Source organism: Melospiza georgiana, chromosome 1 (assembly GCF_028018845.1).
Source record: "Melospiza georgiana isolate bMelGeo1 chromosome 1, bMelGeo1.pri, whole genome shotgun sequence".
In the NCBI taxonomy this organism is placed as follows: domain Eukaryota; kingdom Metazoa; phylum Chordata; class Aves; order Passeriformes; family Passerellidae; genus Melospiza; species Melospiza georgiana.
Genome location: NC_080430.1, coordinates 151750242 through 151774706, shown reverse-complemented (window position 1 = coordinate 151774706; position 24465 = coordinate 151750242). Strand labels below are relative to the sequence as shown.

At 39.8% G+C, this 24465-nt stretch overlaps 1 protein-coding gene across 4 annotated transcripts in view; it reads left to right on the top strand.

Annotated features, from left to right (window-relative positions):
• The window catches only part of TSNARE1 (t-SNARE domain containing 1), a 469627-nt gene that overhangs the window by 385986 nt on the left and 59176 nt on the right, over positions 1 to 24465 (top strand). For all 4 annotated transcript variants that reach the window (XM_058029909.1, XM_058029926.1, XM_058029901.1 and 1 more), the window contains exon 13: positions 23692 to 23807. In XM_058029909.1, the coding sequence (XP_057885892.1) occupies positions 23692 to 23787 (96 nt within the window). In that variant the 3' untranslated portion in view covers positions 23788 to 23807. The remainder of the gene's footprint in view (positions 1 to 23691; positions 23808 to 24465) is intronic.

The following is a 24465-nucleotide window of genomic DNA, read 5'->3' as shown; positions in this document are numbered from 1 at the left end:
GTACTTTATCTGACATGTAGTCTAAATATAAACAAATTATCCTGATGACATATTTTATGGATATATTTACATAGAATGCATTTACACAGTTTTGATAATTCTGTTTGGAAACGTTGCAGCTCATGTTCAGGGCAAGTGCATCATCTAGGCAATACAGATGCTTTCCACCTGGCAGAAGCACACAGCCTTGCTGAATCAAATATTCCCTTTTTTGAGTTAAAGTGGTGACATTTATACTTCTGAAACTTCACAAAATTTATATGTAGGTCATTGATGATACATTGATTTTCAGAAGTAATTAAGAGATCTGTCAGATTGCTTATATCCCACCCCAATTACTTGTCTATTCAGTCTCATAACTGTGTTTTTTAAAAGCATTTTATTTATTTAAAAATATTTATTACTCCAACGTGTTCAAACTTAACCAGCAAACCAGATTCAGGAATTAGACCATTTGTTCCAGTGGTTAATCAACCTCCCAAGCACCACACCTTGTTTCTAATTAGAATATAATTGATGTTTCCAATTACACTCTTTTTTGTTGTCTTTCCCATTAGCTTAAAGGATCTTTTAATAGGTGGCTTTTGTTTTTCTGTCCCTGGATTTATTTAAAGGTTTTAATGTTCTGTCTTTTTGCTGAAAAAGATTTTTAGAAAACTTAAATAATTTTTGTCTTCTGACCCATGCCGTGTTACTTATCATCCATTTTAACCCAGTACTGAAATGTGTTGAACATTTTAGTCCCAATCTCTTCAGTGTCTCGCAGCCATGAAATCTGCCAAGGTTTGCATCAGACCCATGCCCACATGACTGCACCAAGAGCTCATCTCGAGCTGTTTATCTGCTTTGACTCCCAAATCCTCTGCACTCTCTACATATTAAAATATATTTTCCCATTTCCAGTGTGTATATTTGCAATTCTCAGATGTTTAGATTTACATTTATCTGCATTGAAATGCTTTAATTTGTTTGACTGGGTCTCTTTCATCATCTCTATTGCCTTGTGCTCGTTGCAGCACTTTGAGCACTGATGCAAAGATCAGAAATGTGAGATCCAGTGGTTGTTTCAGAAAACCACCTTAGAACTTGTTCTGTTCAATGAGTTCCTCAACAACAGCATGAAGAATTGGAAAGCTTTATGGATATGACCATGTCCCAGGAAATGGATTTGAAGGGATAATTGATGGTCTCAGACTTTCCTTTCCTTTCCTGAACTTCATTCCTTAATGATGTCTACCCTGGTAATATGCCCACAAATTTATTTGAAATGGAGATGTTTTAATGGTGTCCCTGCCCATGGCAGAGGGGTTGGAACAAGATCATCTTTAAGGTCCTTTCCAACCCAAGCCATTCTATGATTCCATGGAAACTTCTCAGTGCTGCATTTTCCATCAGAGTGTTCTGGGCTGTGCAAGTCAAGGACCTCATACTTGACAATTGGATTGTTAATCACTTTCAGCAATCAGTTCAGTTTTTTCTCTAATTTCAGAATGCAGGGCAAATAATCTGAATAATTAATGTTTTCTAAAAATTAAATATTTATATATGTATCTATTGTTTACTTCTGGTCCAGCCTCACACTTCAATTCATTCTCAGTTGAGTTTTGTGCTGTTGCATTCTTTTGGGTCAAGAAGCACAAGTAGTTACTTGTCTCACTGCTCGTGTGTTTCTTTTCTTTCATTCTGTCCCAGATCCCCAAAACTTTTTTCTTTAGCCAGGCCAAGGATTGTTTCTACTGATGCTTTTAGCTTTTTTTTGTAATGTGTGGCTGACCTTTCAACCTATTTATAGTAAATTTATATTTTTAAGCTCCGTCATTAAGGAAGTGAGGTGCATTTAATCAAACTCTATCACAATCTGTCATAACTGAGATTTCGGGGTATCAGAGTAAGGCGTGGTTTGGGTGCCCCTCCTGGGGATTCCAGACTATGGATATGCCATTTGTGGCCTCCATTGTAAGAGAATTAAAGAACCATGGAATGGTTTGGGTTGAGGGGACCTTAGAGATCATCCAGTTCCAAGAGCTGTTGTCACCACTGCAGGGACATTTCCAGTCTGGATGTAGAACTAGAGGATTGCAGAGAACATTCCTCCGCCATTCACAGGACAAATCCTTCAACTTCTAGTTGCTGCCCAAAATTTATCACTGAACCAGGATGAGGTTTTAGCTAAAGCTTTCAAATTTTTGATGAGAGATCAAGGCATCCTCACCAGTTAATGGGCTGTTCTTTTGAGCACACTCAATTTTCCTTCTTATTTTCCTATTTACACCGTTTCTGCTGTGATTTTCTTTTTCCTCAGAACTTTCTCAGTTTCAGGAGATGTGCCCTTTAGAGGCACCAATTACATACATAAGATGGTACTGATTGAGAATTGATTCTGTTTTTCATCTTGAATGTAATCAAATCATGATCACTCATCCCTGGGTGCCTACAGATTTCCAACCCAGTAAGTAATTCATCTATATCCCTCATAATCAGGTGCAACCAAGGCATTTTGCTGTGGCTACAGCAGCCTAAAATAAGAAGTAGCAGCTGCTGGTTTTATGCATTAATAGTGACTCTTTGCAACCTTAATCATATTCCTCACAAACTGAAATTTTGCTTCCCAACACAGATTCTGGTTTTAATTTTTTAACCTTCTCTCATCAACAGGCAGGTGTTTAAGGAGTAACTTCATTTTCTCTCTTTTATTTGATAGTTATAACAAATCCCCTCATCTGTGTCTGCTCCTGGGCTTTACTTAGTAGGACTGAATTTCAGAAATGTGAATTATTTTGCAATAGTGGCTCAGAAATAAAATTCTTATTTGGTAATAATTATTTAATAAAAAGCAGTATCTTTGATGAAGAGTTCCTAATGTTGTCCTCTCCACCCCTCTCACCTTTTTGAATCTTGTTAAATAAGTACTAAACATACTTAGAAGTGGTTTGTTTGACTTTCTGGGAAAGCTGAGGGGGTGAACATCCCAAAATGTGCTCCCAGCTCACTAAACTGCCAGGTTTAAATTCACTGCCCTTCTCTCCTCATGGGCTACTTCCTCCCCTTCCAAGGACAGGGCTCAGCATCTGCCAAGGTGCAGAACTGTGAATCTCCCTACCAGAAACGCCTGTACACACACCACACACAATGATGTTCTCCTGTGAGACCTGAGATGTATCCTTTTAATTACATCAATCTCTGTCACTCACCCAGAAGCATTTTAGAATTTAGCAGTGTTTTACAGCTGTTGTATCTCAAATTATCTCAGCTGAGCTGCTGGGGAACAGCTGGAATCAAACAGGAAAAAAGGGGGAAAAGGCCTTGAGTTGCACCAAAGCAGTTCACATTTCATATTAGAAAAAAACTTTTTCACTGAAAAGAGTGGTCAAGAGTTGAACAGGCTCCTTAGAGGAGCGATGGAGTCACTTTCTCTGGAAGTATTTTAAAAAATGAGTCCATGTCTCACTTCTTGACATGATTTGGTGGGTGTGGTGGTTTTGGATGAAAGGCTGGACTTCATGATCTGAGAGGTTTTTTTATTCCAGCATTAATTTTCTATGATTCTACAAAAGATCAAGCCAGTTTCTTAACCAGAAAAATCTGGTCAAGAAGAGCATCCTCATTGGCTGTCTTGGTGAAGATGGAGTGTTGAACAGGCCATGAGCTCAGACAAACCTCTCCTTTGAAGTGTTATTCTCTTGCAATGCCACTCCAAAGTGTCACAAGAGATGAGGGATAGGAAAATGCTCTTGCCTATATTTTGGGGCTTTTCTTCTGAAATACTTGGATTTTTGGAGCCTGCTTACCCAGAACTTCTATGCTCTTAAAAAAAAAAAAGCATTATAATATTTGAATCAACCACTGAATGGAGATGCAAATAATAAAATGAGGAGGTCTAAGAAAAAGAGAAACCTCCTTTAAAAACAATTTCTCACTCCTCTCTCACCACCACACCCACAGAGTCATTCACTGATTCATGGCAGTTACAAGTTGACAATCAACAGATCAACACCTGAGCCCAGCTAATGAGATTAGCAAAACTAATTACAGAGAGATGGTAATTATTGCAGTTCCACTGCTTTGAACATCATAGGCTCATGCATCCAAAAAGGCTCCAGTTGCAGGGATTTTACAAACTGTGTGAATTTGAGAAATTCAAAAAATGCTACATGTGAGATCCCACCTACCTCCCCTTGTAAGCTGCTGTTCCAACAGGAGGTTAAAAGGAAAGACCTGTTTTTATCTTTTTATTAACATCCAGGATGTACTGCTAAACTTGAGAGGTAAAATCACCTTTTTTCTAAAGTATAAGCTACATCAGATGGTATTTCTACATAAGCACTCAAGAAGGAGCACCTTGGTTTTTTCTGCAGTTTTTAGACTTAAAAGCTGTGAGGTCTTTGTGATCTGTTATTAATGGCAATGTGCTCTGAGTAATTAAGCTACTAGCTCAGACAATTATCAAACCCCCAGAATATTCCAATGTGACGTTTAGCTGTATAAAACAAACAAATAATGACTAATTTCCCCCCATAAATCTTTTGATAAAATTTCGGTTCCATTGAACAGGTGGAACACAAAAGACATTGATTTTTTTTTTCATCTTGGAAACATCATCTTTGTGTCTTTCCAAGATGAAAATATAACAACACTACATTCACCTGCCTGCCATCTGGATTGTTTTCTGAGCCTTATTTAAAAAAAAATATTAAAACAGTTCCAAGATGTCTGGAGGAGAAGGGAAGGGAAGAGAAGGAGAAAAGAGAGAAGAGAAGAGAAGAGAAGAGAAGAGAAGAGAAGAGAAGAGAAGAGAAGAGAAGAGAAGAGAAGAGAAGAGAAGAGAAGAGAAGAGAAGAGAAGAGAAGAGAAGAGAAGAGAAGAGAAGAGAAGAGAAGAGAAGAGAAGAAGAGAAGAGAAGAGAAGAGAAGAGAAGATTTGGCAAGGAACAAGGTTTAGAGCTTTATGCCCAGAGCATCATTGAAGCCACATCTCCAACATCCCTGGCCGTTCCTTTCTCCCTCCCCTTGGCACCAGTGTCACCTTGTAGAGATGACAACACCTGGCAATATTGTCATGGCCTCAATGTTCCTTGCAGGATGAGAAATCAGATGTTAGTGAACACCTGGAAGGCAACAGCAGTCCCAAATTTACAGCTCCCTGACATCCTTCACGGCCATTCACCATCAGCTGTGCTCTGATGGTTCACATATGGTTCACATCACAGGTGCAGCTGAGCTCACCTGCCTGCTTAGGCTTTTCCTCCTGTTTTTCACATGCTTTTAGTAACTGGAGAGCTCCTGGAGGAGGGTGGCCTGAGACTACAAAGCAGAAAATCTCTTATTCAAGAGCAAAACCTCCAGGGAAGAAACAGCTGCCTGTGAAGGCAACCTTTGCTTCCACCTTGGTTCATTTTTTTTTATTAAATGTGGAGATGTGAGCATAGGCTAAAGTTCATGGTCAGCTCATCTTTGGCCTTACTACTAAAAGGCTGGGAGCAGTGTTTGTTCTTGATCTCATTAGAATTTTATCTGCTTGCTTCAGAGGCATGGCTGGTGTTTCCTGCTTTTTCAGGTTTTTCTTGGCTGGATAAATTATTTGAGACCAGATCCAAAAGGGACCTTTGCCTTATAAAGAGAAAATAACAGAAAAATTGAATTATTATTCCATCATGTTTTGCCTGTGACAGGTTCTTCCTCAAATAGAATCACAGACCCAAAGAAAGTCCTGAGTTGGGAAGGACCCACTGGGATCACCCTGTCCAAATATTGCCATGCTGATCTGCTGGGTCTGCAGAGGGATCCACAGACTGCAGCTGTCATGGGGAGCAGGACATTGCCTTTCACTGAGTCCCAGAAGCATTTCCTGAAACTCTGGGAGTGAAACCCAAGTTTTTCTCCAAAGAGCAGAATTAAAAATTTCTAATTTGCTGTCAGCTGTGGCCATTCTCACCCAAATTTTCTCTTTTTCTTGCATTCTCCCCTTTATACTCCACTATACATAAATTGTAAGAATATTGTATTTCCAGGAACTGCATTATTTGCTGCTTAAGCAATTAACTTCTGCCTAACCAAAGAAAGAGGTGTCTTCTCTACAAGGAATCAAGTGTCCTGAGAACAGAAGTACTTTAGATGCTTCATTTCTCTCCCAGATGTGATTGAATTTGGCAAAGAAGTTTTGGAGCACTTGGGAGCAGGAAAAGGACTGACAAACAGAATACCTGCTTTCCTGCAAATTACAGGCTACTGACAAAACACATCAATCCTGATTTAAAAGGATATGTGTAGAAGGAAAAAAAAAAGATTTAAAAAACATGTAGCTTCAGATTCAATTTTTTATCTGTCAGCAATGATCCCACAGATAATCTGATCAGCATCAACTGTTTCCAACATTCACTTGTAGAGCAGCATTTTGGGCTTTTAGGAACTCCCTTATTAGAGAAGTAATTTATGCCCACAATTTAATAAAGAATTTTGATAAGATTTAGCAGGATTATGGATTAAAAAAATCAAAAAAGCCCAAAAATCCCAACAACTCAATGGTGAACTAAGCAAAGCAGTTCATTGACATTCCCAATTACTCCTCTTTTAAATGGCAGCCAGCTACTGCGTGGTTTGAAAAAGAGATACAGAATCCCATGGTTTGTGTTGGAAGAGACTTTAAAAATCATCCAGTTCCACCTCCTGCCATTTGCAAGGACACCTTCCCCTATGCCAGGTTGCTCCAAACCCCATCCAGCCCAGCCTTGGACACATCCAGGGATGGGGCAGCCACAGCTTCTCTGGGCACCCTGTGCCAGGGCCTCACCACCCTCACTGTAAAGAATTTCTTCCTAAATATGCTAAACATCTCCTCTTTCAGTTAAAAAACACCCCCCTTGTTTGATCTACCTGTCCATTTCAAAAGTCCCCCTCCCTCCTTTTTAAAATGCACTGGAATGAGGTTTCCCAAAGGCCTTCTCTTCTCCAGGCTGAATAACCCCAATTCTCTCAACCTGTCTTCACAGCAGAGGTGCTTCAGTCTTCAGAGAATCTTTGTGGCCTCCTCTGGGCTTCCTCCAAGAAGTCCAAACCTTTCTTGTGCTCAGGAGCCCAGAGCTGGACATTGTTTCAGGTGGGACCTCACAAGGAACAGAATCACCTCCCTTGATGTGCTGGGTCATGCAAAACACAAAAAAATTTAGATGGTTTTTCCAATTGTTCAGACTAGGCTGGATTTCAACAAGGATTTTTCCTAGCTTTCAACAGACTGCTTATTTGCATCCTGGCAGAGAAGCATTCTGTAAACCCACAAATTTCCTAAGAAAAAAAGGTAAAGGAAGCAACCAGGTCTTGGCTATAATAGAAGGTAAAATGCTGGAGAATTTCACTGAATTGAAACCCCTAGAAGGTAAAAACCTCCTGAGTGCTGCTCTCTCGTACCTACAGCAGTGCCAGACCCATTTTGGAGAGAAGTCACAATTAATGGCTTCTTCTGCCCATCTTTGGTTAATGGGTACTTTTGCCTCATCAGACTTCTCTGACAGCAAGAAAATATCTCCAAAATGGGAATTTGTGCTCTGCTGAACAGTGCACATGATCATTTTTTGTCCAATATTTTTGCTAAAAAGGAGGGAGCCAAATTCATCAGCCGTGGTGTCAAATTTTCCTTTAGAAATTTGATTCTGTGTACTCCATCCATCTTGAACTGGTTTCTGGCAGTTACACAATAAATTCATCATATTTCTGATGGAAAATTTTCACCGTCCAGCTGTCAAAGTAGTGTTGCCACTTCTGGTATGATTTTTTAGCACTCTGTCATGAATAACCTAAAATTGTACTTTACTTTTAAATATATATGTATATTTTCCCCTTTGGGGAATAATTATGTAGTCTAATAGAACTTGGTGCTAAAGCTTTTTCTTCCCTCAAGTTTAAATTGCGTTTTTATTTTTTTTTTTCTTCAGAGGCATAATGTGTTCCTATTACCCCTCATGGAACACTCTAAACTATTTTCAGCTTATACTTTCATTTCTAGCTTCCCCCTCTCTGCTTCCCTACAACAATTTCATCATGTTTTTTTTCCCCATTTCTTTTTTTTTTGCTTCAAGTTATTAACAAATAAAGACTTGGCTCCATCAGCTCCTTGACGGTTTTTGCAGACATTCTGACAACAGATTGAATAAATTATGTTATCCAATGTTAGCCAGGGTAATGGTCTATTATGAATGGAGAAAAGCAACACCAGATGAAGGCATTTCTGCTCCTGCAGCACGTGAATGGATGTTTTATTGAATCCTGTGCTGCTGCAGCAAGAGCCAAACAACCCCTGAGTGCCTGAAGGGGGTGGAACTTGTCCATCCCTCTGACCTTCTGCTGTGCTCTTCTTCCTTTCTCCAGCCCCCTCTTTTTATCATTGGCTCAACACCTCGTGCAGCACATTTTGGGTCTCAATATGCAATGGAAGCACAATAATCTCTCCAAAGGAATCCAGATTTCCCCTTCCCCAGGCTTGCAGCTATCACCAACTCCTTCAAGCGTCACCACACCATCAGCTGTCAACCAGTGCCATCCAATAAAGTCATCCATGATTAATTATTCTTAAATGACAGCAGCATATTGAAACAAGCTGATAGCTGCTGACAGTGGAAATCCAATTAACCTGAATTACTATCTTGATTGTGGCCCAATTAATGTCAGCTGTGCCATGTCAGAAGTGAAGCCTTGGCTAATATAATAGTTTAATTAATTGGTTGCAGAGATTAGCTGATGTGAGCCTGCCTTTACACTGATTTTCTTATTTTCTCCCCTCCCCCTGTGAACATTAAATATGAGGGAAAAGCATAAACAGCTTTTTGTATAGAGCTTTTGGCTTGAAGTGGATAAATGAAGTTCCATCTTAAACCCAGTTTGGAAGCTCACAGAGGGTGTAGGGGAGCTTTTAAAACTTCTGCAAAGTCTATTGTGGGTCTTTGTTTCAGTGAGTTTCACTGCGCCCCTTTGCTGAGATCCAAAGGGATTATGAGGAATTTCTTTGATGCATTCAAACTGGGATATGATGTAGTTACGAATTCATGATTTCTCTGGCTGTTAAAGCACATCTAGTTACCAGCAGGAAGGGTGGTAATGGTGAGGGGTGGATTTATTTGTCTTTAGAAATAGAAACTTGAGTCAGAGGTGGCTGGGGGTTTGTTGCTCATGGTGTAATATCTGCCTGGTGCCTTGAGATTAGTTTATCTTCTGAGACCTCTTGTGCAAAGACTGTCCTGCATGACAAATAAAGGAGCATTAAGAAATGCATTATGACTAATTTTAGGAATGACTCATGAAGGAAAAGGGTCTGTTGGTGGCTCCTCCAGTTGGAGCACATTACAGTAGCTATTACCACCATCTTTGCCACGTCCATTTCCATTCCTCCATCTCTCCTCTGGTCAGCTTTCAACAGCCATAATGCATTTAAAAGTAACACTTCCATTCATAATGGTTGTAACTCAATGATTCTTGAGGGGATTTTCAGCCTAAATAGTTCTGTGATAATATGGTTGTATAAAGGATGAGACAGAAGAGCAAAAAACTGACTGTGGAGTAAGTGTTGCACTGAACCACTTACTAATAATAAGTTGGAGTTTGTGAAGTAGAGCAAGAGAAAACTTCCCTTGATCTTCACCAGAAACTTTTAAATATTCTTAAAAAATACAGACAGGCTCAGACTGATTACCAAATAAGAGGATTATGATGAGAAAAGGATCTCTAATGACTTAAAGGAGCTAGCATTAAAAAGTTAAACTTGGTAAATTAATATGTTAAGTACAGAGACTCTGACAAGCAGTGAGGGGAAAATATACACACATCCTTACAGATATCTATATGGGCTTTTCCCCACGTGGAGCTCAACTATTTAAGCTCTTGTCATAGATGCCAGGAGAAAAGGGATGGAGAGTTAAAAGCTTTGATCAGCTGCCTGTAAAAAAAGCTGGGACACTTCACAAGTTCAGAGGTTCCCTTCACTTCTCCAGACTCTTCAAAAATATCTGGTGACTTCAATGTCAACCTCAAAAAAATTCCATAAGCAGGACCTCCCTGGAGATGTCTGTCTTTGAGCTGTTCTCCAAATAGCACCAGAGCATAATCTCCCATGGAAGTTTCAGTTTAGGTGGAAGTGCTCAGAACTACTTTAGAAACTTTCTCAGAGCTTCAAGCCATTCGTTCAGTCCAGTTTTCAGGACTTTGGGAGAATTTGTCGATAAGTTTGAGAGGATTTTCAGATCAGCCTTATCCTAAAAAGTGATTAATGTCCTCATCTTCTCAGCAGTGGAGGAGAACCACTCAGCATGTTTTAAGAAAACTATGTCACAACAAACTGAACTACATAAACTCCTTTCTTTTTAACTTAACTTAGTTGGCAGTTTATTAATTTGTTGTCTGTGCACCTCTAAGAATATTTTCTTTAGATGGTGTGTAACTTAAATTTGTTTTTGTTGGCTAAAAGTTAATTATGGTTGAGTGACATGTGGCCTTTTGGCTGCATGTCATGGGTTCTGCCATTCTGGAGAATCCCATCTCTCTGCTGTTCTGTTAATTGGAGGAAATGTTTACAGGTTGTTCCTTACCCAGCATAGCTGGATGGAGTAAATGAGCTTTTTAATGTGAATCTGGCTCCAAACTGGCACCATGACAGAAACCATAAACACAAATATACGTTGGATTTGATACATTTCATTGCTTTCTGCCCCTTTCCATGCTTGCAATGACATAAAACTCAAACACGAGGGCTGTTTTCACTTCCACCCTTACAGACCTGTGATTTAATTGAATTCTTTCTCTTCCAGCCTGTCCTCCCGTTGCTGTGAGGGATTGATATGCTCTGTAGGACAGCCTGCTGGCACTGTGCTCTGTGACATTCCCAGAGCTCTATTATGTTGTCTATCACAGTCCAGTTATTCCTACACTCTTCACGTAAGGAGCCCTTTGTGCTGGCAGAGCTGACAAGACTCTGCCCAGACACGGGAGCTGTGATTCTGACCAGCAAGGTCAGGCCCCAAGGCCATTTGTGAAGCAGTGCTGATATTCCATTGTTTGTTACAATCATCTCTTTCATTCAGAATCCACTGCAATTTGCAATTACGCTGTGATTTTGACACAGAGGCAGGAAACTCTCAGCTTTGATGGCAGTGAATAATTCAGGATGCTCTGAATGCTGTCTCATTGCCAGGGACTGAGGAACACTGAAACGTTTTGACCTCTGGTCATTCTCAGCTTTCATATTCATTGTCCCCCTCAGCTCAGATCAGACCAAGCTCCACTTTAGGATGTATTTAAGTGTCACACACATATTTTCTGAAAAATCCTTTTGCCAGGATTTCTTCTCCTGAGAAGCTGAGAGGCCTCGGAAACAAAATGTAAACAATAATTATCTGCTGCTGTCAAACGTGGCAGGTGGATCTTTGGTTGGTTTCATGTGGATTGTTTCTACTTGATGACAAATCACAGGTCCAGCTGCGTTGGGACTCTGGTCAGTTCACAAGATTTTATTATCATTCAATTCCTTTTCTTTCTTTGCTAGCCTTCTGATGTCTCCTTTCTCTTTCTTTAGTGTAGTTTTAATATACAATTTTCTTTTAATATAATATAGATCATAAAATAATATATCAGCCTTCTGAAGCATGGAGTCAAGATTCTCATCTCTTCCCTCATCCTTGGGACCCCTGCAAACACCACCACATTTAAGGATGCTGCTTAGAGTGGTTGTTTGAGAGATGAAGGAAGGGACAAAAACTTACTCCTCTGTAAGATGAGCTCCAGTGTCATATCCATAACTCTACTGTGTGACTAAATAAATTAAAGAGAAATGCTTTCATCCCAGAAGATTATAAAGGTTTTAAGTTAGAAATGGCTCAAACAGTTTACCTAAAACAAAACCAAAAAAACCCATCCCTATAAAAACCAGATAGTTAAAAATATGATGTTTGTGTGTTGATCTTGGCAAGTAATGGCTCCATCATCACAGGGGTCACTATTTTTGCTCTATTTATTTAATGAAGTCACATCCCTGATGTTACAACATGGAAAATTAGGAATGAAGAAATTAAATGACTTATAAATAGCCACATTGCAATTTAATGAGAAAAGGATGAATAGTGCTATATCTCCCTGTACAGTTCCCCTCATTGCCTGCTCTTTTCAGATTTATTTTTGTTATTTATATTGAAAGGCTCTTCTTACCAGTCCTGAACTTTGCTCTTTGACGTTTTCTGGATCTTCAGCTGTTAACCTGAGCAGAAAACCTCAGGAGAAAACTGTCTCACACAAGATTTCCCAATATTTGCTGCTTCCCCCTGGAGTCAGAAGTTCAGTATCAATTCAGTCTACCTCTTACCATTTGTACATTTAATCCACCAGAAAAATGAAAATGAAAAAACAATAGAGAGTCAAAATCCTCTTCAAACCTTGAAGAAGTTGTTTGGGTTTAACCAAAGGCTTAGATCAGGTATTTTGACAGCCTGACCAGTTCTCCATGGCTTCTAAGGAAAATCAAGCTGCCTCAAATTTAATTCTGTGCCACCCGATAAAATGATATGGTGGCTCTATTTCTGCTTAGTTTTACTGGTGCTACACTAGATGTGACTTTATCCACTTCTTTTTTGTGACAGACATATACGGAAGTAGTAAAATGGAAATATCCTTTGTCATTTTGCAATTATTTAAGAATCTCAGCTTTTATGTCTCAACTCCACTTTGAACAGGTGAAGACTCACATTTGTAAAAGTATACATGGGTTTAAGAAGCAGTAAAATAGATTTCAGTCTCTATTAGGCAAGATGTGAGATTTGCATTCCTTGAGTTCCTAGCAGACAAGTTGTCACTTTTCAAAAGGAAGGTTTTCATGCCTGGTCTTCATGTAATTTTCTCACTTTTCCTTAGCCCTCTGCTCACAGGTATTCTGAAAAGGAGCAGCAGGGACATGGTGGGTGCTTGTAAATATTTTCTGCACTCTTTGGATTTCACTACCAGGAAAAAAACCCCAAACAATTAGAGGTCTATTTAAAATTCAGTGCAGCACAAGTTCAGCTCTTTTCTGTGATTTTACAAAATAATTCAGGGTAGTTTGTGCCTGTCAACCACTGTTTGACATGCTAATGACAGGAGTATTTTAGTAGTAGTAAAGATAGTAGTGATGTTAGTGATAGTGGTGAGCAAAGTTTGTAGGAAGCAACGTTCTATATTAAATCAATGGACATAGTTAAAAAAATCCTAATTTATCTTTATTACTGGTGAGATTTGAAGGCAATTTTGGGTTCAAGAACATGGTACCTTGAAGACAGAAAACCTTTCTTTCAGTCCCAGTATGAACAATATTGTTGTACCACAAGAAGAAACAGCCTTAAATTGCACCAGAGGAGGGTTAGGTTGAATATTAGGAAAAAAATTCTGCACTAAAAGAGTTCTCAAGCCCTTGAAAAGGCTGCCCAGTGAAGTCTTGGAGTCACCATCCCTAGCAAGATTTAAAATGTGTAAATGGGACATGGCTTAGTGGTGGCTTGGCAGTGCTGTTTGGACTTGATGATCTTAGAGGTCTTTCTCAGCCCAAATTCTTCTGGGATTCTTTCTTTACTACCCCCTGCAAGTTCTTTAGTTTTCTTTGTTTTCTTTGTTTGTATTTGTTTGAGAATTTTCAAAAGATCCTTCGCGGCTGATGCTGCATTCTTTTGTAAAGCATTTTGTCTTTATTAGAATTTTCATCTAAATTCTTTTTTGCGCCTTTATACAGAGTAGTGAGGAGAAATTCTTAGAATTATTTGGTCCAGAGTCTCATCAGAGTACACTGGAGTTAAGCCAGACTAAATGCTTTTTTTGGCTCTGGTCCTTTTAAGATTTTGCAAAGTTTCACCTGGTTGTTGTTGGCAAAAAAAACCAGTCTGGGGAGGGTTGAAGTGGTTTTGGGAGCAGAGGCTGAGCTGGTTCAAGAATTAAATCTTTCTGCCTTGAAAGAGAAACTGATGATGTACAGACCAGATAAGAGGTTGGTCGAAATCTGGATGAACTTATGGGCTGAAAATGCTGAGACTGGCAGCACAATGAGCCAAAATCTGTCATTTGCAATCCTTCCAAGTAGACCCATTCATAAAATTTTATAATCTAACTAATCAACACAGCTCAGCAGGAAGGTTTTCTTCGAGCACCGCACAGCTTTAATGTGGTCAAATCACTGCTCCCTTGCAGTGTTTCTGGGTTGGAATTGTTGGGGGAGTTAAATTCTCTCTGAATCTGCCTGTGTGGGGCTTTTAAGCATCTCAGGGTGGTTTCTACAAAAGTGTAAGTGTTTGTTTTGCTACTCTGGGTGAATTCTGATTTGGGAAATGCAGTCTCTGGTGTTTCAGGTGCACACACCAGTCATTACCTGCTTTAAATTGCTGGCTGGGTCTGCTGTGTGGAACTTAAAACAGCTGCCAGAGGTAGGTGGCTTCATTCCAGAGCTGGTAAAAAGATAATCCTCTTTATAGTGCATTTGTAAATCACGTTGGAGGTTTGCTGCCTTGAAAGGCGTGCTAGAAATGTAAGCCATTATCATGTGTTATTACAAATGATGTCTCAGCCATTAGAAAAACAAGTGTATTAGGAGAATATTAAGATTGCTAATTCAAGCATTCAGAAGGTAGAAAATGCAGCAATTAAATCTGTGTGTGCAGGCTCAACATCAGCCCCTGTCAGCTTTTAGGCAAGCCAGCACAGAAAGCACTGTGCTGCCATCCTCGTCCTGATAGAGGTGGCAGATGGTGAAAATTATCTCAAATTTTGAACTAGTCAAGAGTGTACATGAACAAAGGTTTGAGAGAAGTCACATCTTTCCTAAACTGAGCCAAATTTCCCAGAATCAGTAAAATGAGGACCTTCATCAAAGGCACAATCCCTTTTCTCCCTAATCTTCCTTGCACAGGACAAAGGAAAATGGCTTCAAGTTGCACCAGGGGAGGTTCAGGTTGGATATCTGGGAAAATTTATTCACTGAAAGAGTGATCAAGGAACAGGCTGCCTGGAGGCAGGGTGGACTCAAAATCCCTGTAAGTGTTCAAAAAACAAGCAGATAAGGCACTTCTCCATATGGTTTAATGGGCAGGGTGGTGATTGGCCAAAGGTTGGACTTGTTGGCCTTGGAGGTCTTCTCCAACCTCAATGATTCTGTGATTTTTCTCCAAAGCAGGGAGAGACTAGAGAAAATATTTCCATTATCTTTTTCAGTATGGAATACTTGGATTTTTTTTAAATAGTTTTCTCCTTTGATTTGGCTGGCATATTTTTATTTAAAAGAAATAGCTTGGGGTAGATCCAGGCATGAAAAATCCAATCCTAGGTGATTGTCCATGAATAAATGAGTGGGAGAAAATATAGTTTTGCAGTAGGCTATGCTGAGGAATCATACCTGTAGATGGCACTTGGCTTCACCTGGGTTATATCATAGAAACATGGGGAATCATGGAATAGTTTGGGTTGGAAAGGACCTTAAATATCGTCCAGTTCATCCCCTCAGCCATGGGCAGGGCCACTTTCCATTAGACCAAGTTGCTGAGGGCCCCACCCAACCTGTCCTTGAACACTTCCAGAGATGTACGCAAAGAAAATTAATTAATGAGGAGGGGATCATGAAGAGACTTATGGGGAATGGGAAAACTGCACAGAATTAGTGGAAAGCAGAAAATACAAAGACACATCGTGGAAAGCATGGAATCAGTCCAAATGACATGCAAGTGAAGGCTCAAAAACAATATGTCAAAGCCAAGTGATCTATTTCCTTGCTGCTGTGGGCTGGCCTTTCTGTGTTCCTCTCATGTCTTGTGAGTTTTATTCATTTGCAACTTGTCTACTTTGTTCTCATTTAAAAACACTGTAAGTGCTTAATAATATTCCTGGCCTTTTCTAGCCTGCCTGCAGAAGCAGTGATATTTGATAGCAAATTCATTGTAGCTCTATAAGGAAGCCATACCATAAAGGTCACCAAATTTGGTCAGTGCATTTTAATTTGTACACACGTTAAAGGTCACGTTCCTCCCTTCCACTGCAATAACACAGAGTGTTTACTCTCTTATCAGAGCTGATTGCGTATGGCTTAGGTAAGGGAGCTTATAAATGCAAATGGAATATGAAAAAAATATTATTATTACTATTATTACTACTACTACTACTAATAATAATAATAATAATGCTGTTGCAAGTGTAAGGGGATTTTCCCCCTCTGTATGTTTACATAATTCTTGGAGGTAACCACACGTCTACAAGGTCTAACTTTCCACTGTGTAGCTCCAATATTTTCTTTTCCTCTCCTTCTCCAGCCTTCAGCAGAGCTTTTGCCATTGTCCACTGGAATGACAGCAGTTTCAGATTTATAATATCAGCTCTGTATAAACACGTCCAAGCATAATTAAGAACCTGGGCTCTCAATCCAGCAGACCTCAAATTAGCTTTCAAAATGCATATTAAGAGCATAGACAAATGCTTTCATGAAATTCCAAATGACCTCTGAGGTCAGGGTGAACAAAATTGTATGAACCTCTTTAATGTCACAAAACTCTCTACAGAGATTTGCATATAGAATGAACCATTTTATGTCAAACAGATTTGTTAATCTTACAATAAAGGAAGCAGCACTTGAAAATTAATCAGGGTGGGTTTTCATTGCCCAACAGAGGCCCTTAAAAGGACCTGACTTGATAACTGGAGGCTGTTATTGTGTGGTTGCTAAATTTAATAATTTTAGTTTTTTATCTGCTCAACGGGTATGCAGGAAATAAATTTCCAGAGCAGATTAGTCTGCAATGGTTTCTTTGCTCCAGTAGTGGAATTGTACTTTCAGAAGTTCTTGCACTCCTGGCTCTGTTCAAAGATGCTTCATGAATTGTCCTTTATTTTAAAAATGTGTTTGAAACATGAGTAAGCATTTCTGTAAGTAAAGTGGATTTTCTTATTGAGTCCGTTGGCATTGAGTACATGAGTAGATTTTTGCTTGCTGACCATAATAACCTAAGAAATGATAATGGAACACTGGTCCTTGTTCACTAGGAGACAGATTCTTGCCCATACGACCAAACTGAAAAGCTCAGGGCATTTCCAGACCTGTTTCTTGTCCTCACTCCTAAGCTTTGGAAGCATTGGAAGAACCTGCCCGGGGAAGTGTTTAAAAACCTGTGGATATGAAACTCAAGGACAGGGGTTGAAGGTGGGACTTGATGATCTTAGAGGTCCTTTCCAGCCTGAACAATTCCATTTTCTATGAATGTTTCTATTATTTAACATTGCAGGAGGGAGAGGCAGAGTCAGGTGGTCTTGGGTTAACCCTTTAGGGCAAAGCTCTTTGGTTACTGTCTTCATCCTTATCCCAGTGCCAGGGCTGAGACCTGGGAGTGATGGAACAAAGGTGGGATACTGGAGAGATTAATTTAATTAATTTCTAATGAGAGCAACCTGCCCAATTTTGTCCTGCAGAAGACCCAGAAAACTCCCCAGCCATGGATTTGTAGGGTGTGACTGTGCTCTGAAGTGGTGTCACACACTCTGATGTTCCCAGAATAGAGCAGCGGCTCTAGTACAAATCCCTGCCTGAACTAGAATTCCTGTTTCTAGGGATTTTCACCTCCTTTGTGGAGGCAGCTGAGAAATCTCAACTCCTGCCTTACAATCCATAACTGCCTTACTCCTCCCTGCCTTACATTTCATAATGTAATCAATCCACCAAGGGTGGAGAAGCTCAATGCTGCTTTTCTATATGTGAATCAAGTGCTTTTTTATTTGTTTGTTTTTCTCCATTCAATATAAATACAGGAAAAACAGTTTCCTTTAGCCTCTTCTATTATTTATGCTTGGCCTCAGCTAGTTTTTGAATCCTTAGCTAGAAAGCATTTATTTTTCTCCTTGTAAATGTGTTTGCTTAGGAATTTCCAAGATGAAACTTACTCTTCTGGGCCCGGGGCCGTAATGGGCTTTAATGGGTTTTAATTACTTAACTATCTGTTGTGACATAATTAAAATATTTTTCAACATTTCACCCCCAAGAAATAAATATCTTCTAGGCTGTAAAATATGACTTGCAGCTTAATTTTCTGAAACGATGAGGGAAAGGTTTCTTCCAGGCTCAGTCACATCCAGTTTGCCTGTCAATATAAAGTGCTTCTCAGCTGTGTCCCTAAATAGCCTTGCTCATTCCTTCCCTGCTTTTCACTCCTATTTCACATGTGTGTTTAAAGAGCCTCTGTCAGGATTAAAATATATCTTTACTTATTTTGCTAAAAAACCCTGAGAGCCCAGAAAAAATAACTGCAAAAAGCCATTACATCTTGCTGCAGGATTAGAATTTTTTTGGTCCCATGTTGCATTCTTTTCATCTTGGGAAAATTTGTACAATGAAAATAGATTAGCTCCAATTTAATCAACAAATTCTAGGTGTTAAGGGAAATGGACTTACAACAGGTTGGGACAGAGCTATAAAACCAGAGCAGTGCTGCAGCATAGCATTCAAGGTTTAGAATAAGCTAAGATAATTAAAATGAAATCAGATAGTGGACTTATAATTATTTCTCACACATTTTCCAGCAGAAGATAATCTCGTAGCTTTGAACTTTTCCCAAATTCAGCCTGAAATTGTTTGTTGCGTTGATTTCTCTATCTCTATTTAAATACTTATTTTAAGAGATAGTTAAAGGGAGTCAGTGCTTTCCAAGGTGGAGTTCCAGGATTCATTTCCCTGGGAGGAATATGGTTTTTGGGAGGTTTTGTTAAATTCCAGCAGCTCCTGTATGTGGACAGAGTTTTACAATTTAACAGGAAAAAATATGGAGAGAGCAGCCATAGATTTTTTTTTTTTTTTTTTTTTTTTTTTTTTGTGACCTCCAGAAGTGTTTGGCAAAACCTCCAGGTCTCTGGGAAAAAAAAAAAAAAAAAAAAAAAAAAAAAAAAAAAAAAAAAAAAAAAAACACAACAAAATAGTTATTTCCTTGGGTTTTCTGCATACTTTGTGAAGTTGAGGTGAAGACCACCCAAGTTGGGTTTGTAGCAAAAATGCCCTTCAGCTGTTGATCCATCTGCTGTGCCAATGACCTTGGGTTTGTCTTGTCTGCAAACATCTGACTCCAAGGGCAGGTGGAAGATTCTGGGCAAAATGACCTAAAAATTGCTCCTGCGAGCAATCATGGGTGTAGTTGCAGGAACTGAGAGGAGGTCACGTTGCCTCAGAGCTTCCAGGAAAGTCAAGGAAGATCAGGAATAGGAATAATGCAGAGTGTGAGAGAAGGAGCCTCAGCAGCTGAGGAGAGACAGAATTGGGGAAAAATGAGTGAAATCCACTGTGGTTTAGTTGAATTTGTGGGAAATGCTGCAAAAATGCAAAGCTCCCTGAAGAAATATGCTGTAATATAAATGATTCATTTTACAGTGGGTTTGGCTTCTTGTGGGTTGTTTCAGTTTTGTATTTTTAAAATTTTTCCTCAACTTTTCTGTGGCTGTGGTTTTGTTATTCTGACACTGCTAAAATTATGGCAGAAACCTCGTAGTGTCTGTCTCAGGCAGAAAGGAACTTGTCCTGGTGAGAAATCCTGTTACAGGTTTGGAAAGAGTTTTCCATTTCCATGTCAGTGTAGATTAACTTTGATGAAAAGGGTGGCATCGTTTGCTTTTTATTCTTGTTTTTTATGCCTTGGGAAAACTGGAACTCTCTTGAGATCAGCTGTACTTTCACCCAAGGGATGTGTTTCTACTTCCTCCACTTAAAATGGATATAACCCCATCATTGCATTGATGTTTGGGATGGAAAGCATTAATTATATGATTCTGCTGTCATGGAAACCCCTTGAAAAAAAACCAGGATCTTTACATTAAGTGAGATCTTTGCGTGGTCTCATGTGAACACGACTTTAGATAGATGTCCTAAGAAAACCTGAGTAGATCAGTAAAATTTCTAAACATGTATGATGTACACAGCATAATAATTATTGCCTTACTGAATGAGGCAGAAATCCTGCTTTAGAGAGAGGCAAAGATTGCTCCCTGTATATGCACACATAGAAAACACAAACTCTGAAAATTTCTTCACTGCTCAGTGCTTACATTTCTGAGGTTTCTGTGCTTCCAGTGTGCAATGTTACCTCAGGGTTCTTTAAAAAACCCTTTGAAAAACTCATTAAAAGAGATGTGTTTGCTTTTGTCTATCAATGCCCTTCAAGAATGGCAGTGGGGCATTAAGGCACCATTTGTAATTTCACTTTGGCAATCAGACTCTGTTAACCTAAACTAGGAGATGATAGCAGAGTTAGTTAGATGTAATATTATTGTTTATGCTGTTTATTAGTGAATATTTATGTAATATTTAAGTGAGGGTGCCTATAGCACAGATCAGATCTGGGGAAGAGAATCTGTTCAACACATTCTGTTCTTGCATTTTTCTCCTCTGATAAAAGCAGGAAAGGGGTCCCAAGAGCTCACAGAAATTCAGGCTGGTGCTCTCCACAGGACAGGCTTGGTGAGCTCCACAGGGTATCATAAAATCATAGAATATTAGGGTTGGAAAAGACCTCCAAGGTCATCAAGTCCAATCTTCATGCCAGGTCTCATTGAAGGGATTCTTTAAAGTCTCTTTCTGAACCAGGGTGTGCACCTGTCCAGTGAAGGGACACACTGCTTTTGTTCATATATCAGCATTTTTCTAACAAAGTGACAAAACCCTGGGGTGCTGGTATCCTGCCCATCTTCCTCAGGATCTGTAGGAAAGGTGGTGTGTCCAGGAAGGGATCAGAAGCTTCTTCTACTGATCCACCAGCATGTGCAGATTTATGGCTGGAGACTAAAGCAACTCAAAGAATTCAACATTTTCCTTATTTACATGTAAAATAAGAATAAAGAAAAAAAAACAAGCCAAAACTGGGAATAGACAGGAGAATCCTGCCATGGGTTTTATGGCTGTGAAGAACAGTTATACTAAATATACTAGGAGATATTTTAAAGAGCAGGAATCATTGCCCTGACTTGCCAGACAGGACAAGATCATAAAATGTGAACCAAATCCCAGGATTCAGTCTGGGCTGCAGCTCTCCTGTCCTCTGATCAGTCTCAGTCTGTTTATGGTTTAGTTGGTTAAAAACAAGGAAAAAGGGAAGGCAGAAGAGACTCTGCAAATCCAAAATAAAACTGACTTGGACTTTGTAGTGCTGGCAAAGAGGAAAAGAAGAGAATCTGTCTGCAAAGGGAATGATGGAAAAGCCATGTGAAGTGATAATTTTGAGGCTCTTAATGGACTATTTGAGAATTCTGCTTGAAGCTAAATGACCCATTAGCATCCTCTGCTGACCAAACACAGGCTCTGACTTTAGAAGTGGACAAGGACACCCTAGTGCCTTTGAAAGTCTGCAGTTTGAAGCAGAGGTTTCCTGGTTTGATTTGGAATTAATGAAGGTTAAAATTAAAGGGGAACCCGTAGCAAGTCTGTTGTCTCATGGGCTGAGCTTTCAGGATGCATTGCAGTTTCTTCTGAAGAAATTGAAGTGTTAGGTGAGGATCTGCTGTGAAGAAACCTTCTTTTGTGTGTGAAAAATAAAAAAAGTTAAAGAAAATCAGAGAATCACAGAATGTTTTAGGTTGGAAGAGACCTTAAAAATCTCATTCCATCCCCTGCCATGGGCAGGGACACCTTCCACTATCTCAGGTTGCTCCAAGCCCCATCCAGCCTGGCCTTGAGCACATCCAGGGATGGGGCAGCCACAGCTTCTCTGGACAACCTGTGTCATTGCCTCAGCTCCATCACAATAATTCCTGTGGGCCTTTGCCCACTCATATTCTCCCCCACAGTCACAGTAAACTGATGGAAAAGCATGAAAAAATCTGTGCTCCAAAGCAGGGGTTTCGGGAAGTGGAATTGTGTCCCTTCTCACACTCCCTCCTGGCATGCCTGACAAGAAGATCCCTCTTCACAAATGCACGTGGAATGATATATTTAAAACTTTTTTTCTTATCCAAATCAAAGAAAACTTTTCTATTTGAGTGATTGAAAAGCTGATGGAGAGCCACGATGATTCACTGATTATCTGTTAGGGAGGCAGGACAGTACAGCATTTTAAGGTGCAAAAAATAGTAATCTGCAAATCCACACTTGTATAAAACCACAGTTTGATTGGTGGTTGATTCTGAAAGAGAGAACGGATCATGCGTCACTGTTCCCTGCTGGAAGTGCTTCTCCAGCTTGTTTGGGCACTGAGAATGAAGGACAGGATTTGGAGCACCAATGGAAGAGATGAATCTCCTTTGCAGTGTAGAGACCAAAACATCCCCAGAACAGAACAGAGCAGCTGGGGAGCAATGGCTCTGGGGAAATGCAGGGCAGAGTGATGTAAAGAAGTTAGAGAAATATCCAAGGTAGACTGGGAGACCTGATTGCAGCAGTTAGGGAAAGGAAAGGAAGGAAGAGTGGATAAGAGCAGTAACATTAACATCATCTCTCCTGTGAGAGTGTTCCTTCACTTGTAAGGAAGGTAAAGGACTCTGGCATAAAGCAACTGGTTTGTCACGTGAAGATGATGTTATCAACTCTGGTGGCTGGAGGACTGGTTGATCTGGTCTCAAGGAAAATATCCAAGTTAAGGATTTCACTGAAGTTACTTTTTTGTGTGTATTGGATAACAGGACTCCTAACACTGTGGGATCATGGAAACACCCTTCTTCAAATCCATCTAAAAAGGAGACAGGGGAATTGGATTATCTGCAAAGATTTTAAATAGGAAGAAACAACATCACATCCACAGAGGTCACTAGGAGGACTGATGGGTTGAAGTAGAAACAGACATCAAAATTAAAATTCCATAGAATCTCTTTTACCATATCTGAAAGTGGATGAGGTCAGGGTGGTTAGCACTGAGAGCACATTTGCCTGCCCTGTGAACAACCCATGTCAGTGCTTGTCTCGATTCTGTTGCACAGCAGAGTGGAGAGAGAACTTTTCCTCTAACAGGGGACAGTTTTCTCCTGGCTGAAACATGAGTCTCCTCGAGCCATGTCTCATGAGCTCTTGGAGATCTATTTCACACCCAAGATAGCTCAGCTACCTTAGAAGGCATAAAATCAGCTGGATGGCTTCTGTGGTAATGGCAAAATAGCAAAATTCTTTACAGAGAAAAACTTAGCCAGGTGCAAGAGGCCCCCTGCCCCTGGTAAAACACCTCACAAAAGCAATTAGTTTCTTTGGTCTCTTCTTTTTCTAGTAAATTGCTCAGGCGGGACTTTTTGGCTTCTGTCCAATTAGTTATCCTTAAGTTTGAGGTGAAGTCCCCCAGGTCCTATGAGATGTCTTTTCACCTAATTGAGGAGAGAAACTTCCGGGCTTATTTCCTTTTTAAGGGGACAAAGGAAAGTTTCGTCACTCTGTCAACAGGGGGCACATTCCTATACCTGGCAGCCAGATGCAGCTCCAAAACCCCCAGACCAAAACCAAACTGAGTGGCCTTACCCAAGTTCAGCCCTCCAAGCAGAGCCTGGAAATTTAGTATGACACAATGATTTAGGCAGAAAGAAAGTATTGTAGAAAAAGGGGATTATGTCCAGGAGGAGAAATCTGGATTATCCAGAAGGATAAATCAGTCCAAAAAAATTAAAGAAATTCTCTATGTTTCTTCAGCTTGTTCCAAACCATTCTTTCAATGGAAAAAATAAAACATTTCTTAGTGGATTTAATCTCTATGAATTAATTTTCTTGTCTGTCTCCCCTCAGCTACGAGCCAGGAAGATGAAGTGCTGCCTTCTGTCCATCGCCTTGGCTGTTCTGCTGCTCGTTGTCATCATCATCGCCGTCTCTGTCAAGCGCTGACCTGCCCGAGCTTCCCAAAGGTAAAACCCTTTGGCCAAGTCTTTTATCACTCTCTGTAAGGTGCCTGAAAGACAGTTTAGGAAGCTGATCATGGTAAGAAAAAAATATCTTCACCTGCAGAGTCAAGTCTGGCATACTAAAATATTTTCTTTTGAAGGGTGTTAGAGATATTCTTAATGGATCCTTAAAATTAAGCCAAGGTGTTATTCCAACAAAACAACATATGACCCTTTCCTCTGCTGTTTGTGCCATGATTTTACAGGAATCTCATAGCAATAATAACTAATGGATCCTAATTATTAAGATTAGGAGTTAGAGATGCAGAAGCAGATTTAAAGACTCCAGGCTGGAGCAGGGTCAAGGGCAATCCAGCAGCCCAAGAATATTGGTGTTCCCAAGTTCTTGAAGTGTTCCCAAGTACTTTTATCTTCTGAGATGTTCCAGAGATCCTCTTGAGGAACAGGAAGACAAACAACTGCAGATGTCAGTAGGGATGAAAAATAAAAACGGATCTTTGGTTATCTTTGCTCTGGATCTATACCTAGAAGGAATGTTGGTCTCTAGTAGGAGGATTGGGCTGTAGGTTTTGGAATATAGGTGAGATGTCAAAGCACCTTCATCCTATTAGTGAAGTTTCACCTATAGCATGTTTACAATGTAATACAAATTGTATTTTAT